Below are 9,040 nucleotides of genomic sequence, written 5' to 3'. Positions count from 1 at the left end.
CGAAAAATCGATTTGATTATTATATTCGTGTACGGGGGTTTTGAGTAGGTCATTAACGCCTTATGTCAATAAAATTGTATGTATTCAATTCAGTCGAATGCATGTTTTTTATTCTTAAACAAAAAATTAATTGTGTAGCTTCCAATCCATGATTGTTTGCTTTCCAATATATTGAATTTGGTTTCATCAATGACATTTACAGTTTAAGTCAATTTATTTTTTTTAATTAAAACTTGTAGAATGTAGAATGTGGAATGTATTTAAATATAGAAATATTTTCTTTAAAACAGTTTTGTAAAATTCAGTAATTTTCAAAACAAATATTTTATATTACATTGAATGCAAATGAATTTTATGCATAAATCAAGTTTTTTCTAGAAAAAATTGGTTAATTTTGTGATATTTCATTACAGAGAAATTCCAGTATTGAATATTATTAGTAGCGTTGAATGGAATATGTTGAATATTGAAGTATTTCCTTACAGTATGCTACGTAAAAAAGAAAAATATCAAGGATACCTTTAGCCGATTCTATGCCTATAAAACTTATGTTGCTATATGTATGTACAATATAATTTCCGAGTAACACCGAAGGAAATGAGCTCAGAATAGACAAAAATTCGCAAATCAGACTAAATGTCAAAAATCTTAAAAATATGAAAACTCTACCTCACGATTTTTTTCCGATTTTATGCCAGTCTTTCCAAGTTTATGCCGTTTAGTTCGACAAAACCAAAAACAAAAATATTCGCCATAAAATTTTATTATAAGTCACTGAACAAGATGCCTGTTCAAATGTGGTGTACTGAGTACCGAATATTGCATTTATCTAACTTCTACTGTATTTAGAATGTGATAAATATACCACAGTAGCACATTTGTCTTTCAGTTTATTGTCTAACATTTAAAGGTGTACAAGCTACTGTTACAACTGTTACTGCTACTGTTAACAAACCACATAACAATAATCAAAACAGATAATTGTTCTATAGCAATAGAATGACTACCGATATTCAGCAATTTTTTCGAAATAAAACAATATTTGTGACTGGTGGAACGGGATTTCTTGGCAAAGGTAAGTTAGTGTATAAAACGATAAATATTCTGAAAATTATAGATTATATTTTAATTGAAATGTAGCTTTGGACCTTTCCATTTTTGTAAAATAGAAAATAGAAGCGGAGCAGTAAGTTGGACGGGGCCGACCTTATGATACCCTACACAACTTCCACGAAAAACTAACTTTCTGTGCATCTATATTCTGAGCTTGGGCAATATTTCGCGATATTTGAACCATCTGGACCAGCTAGAGGCCGACAATTATAACTAATGTTCAGTACAGCCCTTCTAATTACGTGTCCAGATTCCCTTCCCTTGTGTTGTGAACTTCTTATTCCCATTGGAGCCTATAGATCAACTCGAAAAAAAATCACAAAAAATTAAGTTTTCGGACCACTTCATCGCAATATAATTATCTGATCGAAATTTGTGTGTGGTCCTTGACCATAACTGGAACGTCATGGAACATTTTAAAGCGATCAGCGCTATATTTCCACCCTATAGTTTGGTAAAGGGTTACTAAATAATATCTGAATACATAAGCACCTGTTACACCTGTAGTGTAACTCCCACATCATAGTACATACGACCATATAATTGGTATCAATTTAAAGGTCAACCACTGCCCTTGGATATACAAACAACTTTTCAAGTCTATGTCCTTCAAGGGTAAATCTATACGCTATAGAATACAAACTTTGTAATTTTTCATACAAAAGTCAGGGTCCATTTGACCCGCTAAATATTAACCGATCCTTATCAAAACTGGCACGCTTATTCTTTGGCCCGATCCCCTTCTCTATGTAAAAATTCGCGATGTTTGGGTTATATTTGCGGCCTCTGGAGCGACCAGAAAACCCGTCCGTCCGTCTGTCCATTATAATTTGTAAAAACGATACAGGCCACAGTTATGGACCAATCTCCACGAAATTTTGCATTTAGGATGGGTTGTGGCCAATGAAGACCCCTATTGTTTTTGGAAAAGATCGGTTAATATTTAGGGGATGAAATGAACCAAATGAGCATGCATGTTTTGATAAAGATCGTTCAATATTTAGCGGGTCAAATGAACCCTGACTTTTGTGTGAAAAATTACAAAATTTGTATCCTATAGCATATAGATTTACCCCTGAAGGACATAGACTCGGGAAGTTGATAGTATACCCAATAGGAGTGGTTGACCTTTAAATTGATACCAATTTTATTGTCGTATGTACCACACTAAAGGGCGCTCATCACTTTGAAATTTTTCACTAGTATCCAGGTATGGTCAAGGACAACGCCTATAATTTTTTGTGATGATGAGATAATAATATTGGGATGAAGTGGACCGAAAACGTTTTTTTTTCGAGTCGATCTACAGTCCACAATTGAAAGCCGAACATCACAAAACAACCCACGTTTAAGGGAATCTGGACAAGTAATTAGAAGGACTGTACTGAATGGTAGTAATTTTGTTGACCTCTAGTGGGTCAAGAGGGTGCAAACATCGCGAAATATTGCCCATGCTCAGAATGTGGTGCCGCAGAAAGTTAGATGTTCATGGAAGTTGTGTAGGGTATAATAAGGTCGGCCCCGTGCGACTATACTGCTCCGCTCACTGTTTTTTTGTACAATTTTGACCATTTTGTGGGAGAGGTACCACAATGGAGTTGTCCGATATTCCCCATCTTTGAACTTGAACTAAGTTTGGAAAAAATATTAAGAAAATCATTTACTCCCTTCGAGAGTTATGGTGCGCACCTGTCGGTCAGATAGATGGACAGATATTTGTAAATCGACCTCAAACGACCTCTAAAACATCTATCCAAATCTTTCGTTTTTTTTGTTTTAAATTAGTCTCTACGGATCTGATCTCGATGTAGGAATACATAAAATATACATTAAAATAATATATGTTAAAGACCACTTTTAATTGATAATCTATCGAAAACAGTTATAGTAAGTTCGTTATAGTTTTCGAATTTTCAACCCTCTGCAAATTTTTGTAGCCCCAGACAACACGGGACCATCAGGGCGACTCGTGGAAGTCAGCAACTGTTCAGAAAATATTCCAGTATTCTATGAGAAGAAAACCTTCTGTGAGAGAAAGACATTCTGGTCCTCTAGGAGAAGAAGAGCTTCAGGTCTTCTATGAGAAGAATAAATTCTGGACTTCCATGAAAAGATATCTTCTGGTCTTCTATGAGAAGAAGACTCTCTGGTCTTCTACAAAAAGAAGAACTTATGGCCTTCTATGAGTAGAATACCTTCTGGTCTTTCATGGGAAGAATACCTTCTGGTCTTCCGTGAGAAGAATATCTTCGGGTATTCTATGAGAAGACCTTCTGGTCTTCCGTGAGAAGAATATTTTCTTCTGGCCTTCTAAAAGGAAATACCGTAAATAAGACCTTCGGACCTTCCGTAAAGAACACATTCTTTTCTTTCCTTTTGGTTTTAAAACAGCGATTATTTTTATCCGGATATTGACCGTAGTTTTGAATGAAGTTCCAGCTTATAGTAGGGTACAATGTCAACTATTATTTTGATAGGTGCCATTTTTATTTCCATAAAACTACCTAAGTCACAGACATTTACTATAGAAATATTTTGAGCTCTTCGCAATCGATATCGATGGTGATGCATTCGAATTTCTAAATGAATATCACAATAAAAAATGCGACTAAATATAGCTCATGGTCTGGGGGTGAGAAGTTTCTTTTGGGGTTGAATGCCTTTGGCAAGTATATTAAGAACTCAGAATGACAAATTGAAGAAAAAGCTTTGTTCGCTGTGTATTTTACAAAACATATCCTATTTCAATCTCGAATCCATTTGTGTCTTTTTCGTCCTTATGTTAACTAAATACTACAAGACTCGATTTTTTTACAAATAAATGTTCTACAAAAATGTCGCTCAAAAGATTTCAGATATGGTCCTCAAAGACAAGAAATCGATTTTTGTATATTTTCATTGTTCTTTTCCATTTTTACATGCACTTGGTCTGAAAAATTCACGATCGAAAAAATGTTACTAATCTCTACATATATATCAATTGAAGGTATACTACAAATTAGTGAATGTTAAATAGGTTAATAGTTGATTTGGGGTCAGCCTGACTACACCGATATGCTTAATTGTATTTTTCTATAATCAATTCTATCCTCATTGACTAACAAATGTAAATTTCTTTGCAGTTCTGCTTGAAAAAATTTTACGCTGTACCGATGTCAACCGCATTTATATTCTGCTACGACCCAAAGCTGGTCAAGCTATAATTGAACGTTTTAACGAGATTAGCAAAACGCCGGTAAGTATTTAATTCAATCAACAATTAATCTATCAGCTCATTCATGCATTTGATAATTGTTAATACCCCGCTAACAGCTATTCGATAAACTGCATACATTACGTCCGAATTTTATGCATAAAATTCATCTTATCGAAGGTGATTGTATGCTGGAGAACTTGGGTATATCCAATGATGATCATCGAACATTAATCGAAAATGTTGAGGTCATATTGCACTGTGCGGCGACAATACGTTTTAATGAGACGCTTAGCATTGCTACGCAAATTAATGTTCAGGCCACAATGGATCTAATCGCGATGGCAAAGGAAATGAAGCAGTTGGTGGTGAGTTGAAGATTCATTTCAAAAAAATCACTTCGTTTATTAATTTTATTATTTAGTCCTTTGTCCATGTCTCCACAGCATTTGTTAATAGTGTAACAACCCATGCCGAAGAGCGATTTTCTAGCGAGCAGTTGACTGTCAGCAGTCAAGATCTTTTGAATATAAAGCAATCATTAGGCAGTGAAACATTTGATTCGATGTCTGAGAAATTTGTCGACAAATATCCCAACACATATACCTTTACAAAAGCTGTTTCGGAAGAATTTATAAGAACACATGCGGAATCATTGCCAATTTGTATCGTTCGACCGGGAGTAAGTAAGTAAACTATGATCAAAAAATATTCTACCTCCAGGACTTCTATAAGAGAGTCTTCTATAAGAATTCATTCAGCTCTTCTCTTAGAAGACCTTGCAGATTTATATAACCGACCTTAAGATCTTCTATAAACATACCTTCTGATATTCTATAAGCAGATGACTTTCTGGTCTTTTATAAGAATATCTCCCTCTTCTGAAATGAGTCCATCTGGTCTACAATGAGGAGAAGACCTTCTGGTCTGTAAGAAGAAGAAGACCTTGCAGATTTATATAACCGACCTTAAGATCTTCTATAAACATACCTTCTGATATTCTATAAGCAGATGACTTTCTGGTCTTCTATAAGAATATCTCCCTCTTCTGAAATAAGTCCATCTGGTCTACAATGAGGAGAAGACCTTCTGGTCTGTAAGAAGAAGACCTTGAAGATTTATATAACCGACCAAAAGATCTTCTATAAACATACCTTCTGATATTCTATAAGCAGATGACTTTCTGGTCTTCTATAAGAATACCTCCCTCTTCTGAAATAAGTCCATCTGGTCTACAATGAGGAGAAGACCTTCTGGTCTGTAAGAAGAAGACCTTCCGATTTTCTAGAAGAAGACCACTGGCCTTCTATGAAAAAGCAGACCTTCTGCACTTCTATGAGAAGAAAACCTATTAATCTCCTAGGAAAAAAGACCTTCCAGTCTTCTATGAGAAGAATACATTCTGGTCTTCTATGAAAAGACGACCTTCCGATTTTCTAGGAGAATACCTCAGACCTTATATGAAGAAGCAGACCTTCTGGTCTTCTATGAGAAGAAGACCTTCTTATCTTTTAGGTGAAGACGTTCTGGTTTATAATAAGAACATCTTCCGATTTTCTAGGAGAAGACCTCTGGCCTTCTATGAAAAAGCAAATTTTGTTTGTCTTCTATGAAAAGATGAACTTCTAATATTCTAGGAGAATAATACCTTCTGGTCAATAAGAAGAAGACCATCCAATTTTCTAGGAGAAGACATTCTAGTCTTCTATGAAAAGAATACCTTCTGGCCTTCTTTGAGAAGAAGAATGCCTTCTGGTCTTCTATAAGGAAGACCTTCAGCTCTTCTATAAGGAAGACCTTCAGCTCTTCTATAAAGAAGACCTTCAGTTCTTTTACAAAGATGACCTTCAGCTCTTCTATAGGAAGACCTTCAGCTCTTCTATGGGAAGACTTTCAGCTCTTCTATGGGAAAACTTTCAGCTCTTCTATGGGAAAACTTTCAGCTCTTCTATAGGAAGACTTTCAGCTCTTCTATAGGAAGACCTTCAGCTCTTCTATAGGAAGACCTTCATCTCTTCTATAGGAAGACCTTCAGCTCTTCTATAAAGAAGACCTTCAGCTCTTCTATAAAGAAGACCTTCAGCTCTTCTATAAAAAAGCTCTTCTATAAAGAAGACCTTCAGCTCTTCTATAAAGAAGACCTTCAGCTCTTCTACAAAGAAGACCATCAGCTCTTCTATAAAGAAGACCTTCAGCTCTTCTATAAAGAAGACCTTCAGCTCTTCTACAAAGAAGACCATCAGCTCTTCTATAAAGAAGACCTTGAGCTCTTCTATAAAGAAGACCTTGAGCTCTTCTATAAAGAAGACCTTGAGCTCTTCTATAAAGAAGACCTTCAGCTCTTCTATAAAGAAGACCTTCAGCTCTTCTTTAAAGAAGACCTTCAGCTCTTGTACCGATCCACCCTTCATTTGACCCATTGGCCTCTTCTATAAGAAAATTCTGAGCTCTTCAATTAGAAGATTCTGAACTCTTCTATAAAGAAGGTCTTAAGCTCTTCTATAATAATAACTTGAGATCTTCTATAAGAATACCTTAAGCCCCCTGATGATATTATCTGTGAATATATATCTCTCCTTTATTTCCTAATTCTCCCATTCCTTTTTTCAGTTATCGCAACAATGGCAGAACCCTTTGGCGGTTGGATAGATAATATTCAAGGAGCTGCGGGTGCAACATATAGTACTTTAATGGGCGTTCTAAGAGTCATAAATACAAAATATGGTAGAAGGGCACCACTGGTACCGGTGGATTACTGTGCAAATATCTTATTGGCTGCAGCGTGGCACACAGCTAATTTTGAGAAATCAAGGTATATTGAAAAAAATCAAAACCACAGTAACATTAATCTTTTTTTATATTTTTTACAGACCCACCAAAGACCCCACAATTTACAATTTCATACCCGAGGAATCAAATCTGATCACATGGGGTCAATATATAACAGTTTTATTAGACTACAATCGCCAGATGCCCTATTCGAAAATGTTATGGTATCCAATGATAAAATTTATTCCAAATAAATTTCTCTATCGTCTAGCAGTAGTTGTTTATCAAACAATTCCAGGTTATATTATGGATATGATATTGAAATTTCAAGGTTCAAAGATGAGGTAAATTTGTGCGATATTAATCTACATTATATTCGATTTTATAAATATGACTTAAAATTAAATTTCAGTGTATTAAAAATTAACGAAAAAGTTTTTCGTTTAACCCAAGTCTTAAGTTATTTCATTGACAAGGATTTCACATTTGCCACAGCAAATACCAGACAGCTGTGGCAATCAATGTCTGCGGAGGATCGAAAAATGTTTAATTTTGATATGGTCTCATTGTCATGGAATGATTATTTACGTAGCTATGCAGAAGGCTTGAGACTTTTCATTGCCAAAGAGGGGCCGGAGACAATACCCACAGCTATAGGTACATTAAAAAGGTAAAGTAGTTAATATTTGGAATAATTTATAGACATATGGTATCGAACATGTAATACTCTACGAAAATACCATTGGACTGTAACATTTTGAAGAAGAAAATGTCTTTTACATGTAGTGAAGGATATAATTGACTCGACCCTATCGAACTGTTTCCCTTCATTACTTGTTTTTGAGTACAATGGTATATTGTCATTGATTTTTTTTTAAATAATTATATCAACATATTTTTCTTTTAGATTTTATTTTCTTAATCTGACAATTAAATCAATCGCCAGCATCGGTCTGCTATGGGCACTGAAATGTTTAATTTTCCGATGACGACGAATGGAATATGTTAATAAATTAATCCTAATTAATATTAAATATGTATTAAAATGTTATGTAAAAATAATTTTGTAAAGTATTCAATATTTTGAAATATGACAAGTTTTTATAGTTTATATAAAGAAATAAAATGAGAAAATATTAATGAAGAACAAGAATGAAAAGACCCTATAATTATATTACGATATGCAATCAATGGGCCAAATCGGATACTCCATACTGCAATTCGCAAGTTTGTCCCTTTGGATTTATAAATTTAAAGAAGACCGTCTGACTGCCAATGGAGCATGCCCAACGTTGTGCGCCAATGTAACACACCTCTCGTAGGGCGTTACTAAAATAAGCCTCTCGTTGGGCTTCAATGTAGAAGACCTTTCTTTGAGTGATGGAACGTTGGCTATGTTGGACTGCAATTCCATGCTTCGCAATTTGTAGCGATTCATAAATAAATAAACGCTCCGATTATTTTTAAAATACCGACTTTATTACTATTCTGCGCAACCTTATCAGATGGATACAACACTGTATCGTGTTTGAATGGAGATTGCGGAATAAGCGAGTTATTGTGTTTTCGTCGCTCTTTTATACCCTTTTCTGGGTTACAGAATATCTACGTTATCGATAATATGCTTAAATGATCGATAACATTCTAATATTCTAAATTTAAACAAGGGTTTCATTCATAGACTTAAATCTAGTTGGATAAATAAGGTTTACATCAATTCGTAGAAATGCTGATTTGTTAAAAATAGTGGATTGCTTCAAATTTTAAAATTTTTGATATTTTGTGTGGGAGGTCATATGAGACTTACAATTTTGAAAAATGTGACCCTTTATGGGGAGGTACAAGAATGAGGCTTGGCTAAAATATTAGTTTGCACAAAGTGTGATTAAACCCGAATAACTTGTTCCCATAATATTAGAAACATTAGTTTTCAGCAAATTTTAGCCATTTTGTGGGGAGGTACCA

The 9,040-nt window shown here is 34.7% G+C and overlaps 1 protein-coding gene across 1 annotated transcript; it reads left to right on the top strand.

The window, feature by feature from the left end:
* Positions 1 to 999: 999 nt before the first annotated feature.
* Positions 1,000 to 7,745, top strand: LOC133332739 (fatty acyl-CoA reductase wat-like; the record flags this gene model as incomplete). The annotated part of the gene is made up of 7 exons (XM_061541116.1): positions 1,000 to 1,075; positions 4,236 to 4,348; positions 4,426 to 4,674; positions 4,731 to 4,992; positions 6,917 to 7,118; positions 7,177 to 7,419; positions 7,488 to 7,745. Coding segments are annotated over exons 1-7 (1,403 nt in total), but the record flags the coding sequence as incomplete, so codon positions are not given.
* Positions 7,746 to 9,040: the final 1,295 nt, after the last annotated feature.

The sequence above is a fragment of the Musca vetustissima genome, unplaced genomic scaffold (genome assembly GCF_032173495.1).
Source record: "Musca vetustissima isolate MV318-11 ecotype Yass unplaced genomic scaffold, APGP_CSIRO_Mvet_v1 utg29198, whole genome shotgun sequence".
In the NCBI taxonomy this organism is placed as follows: Eukaryota; Metazoa; Arthropoda; class Insecta; order Diptera; family Muscidae; genus Musca; species Musca vetustissima.
Note: the sequence above shows the minus strand (reverse complement) of the source record. Positions and strands in the feature narration are given on the sequence as shown.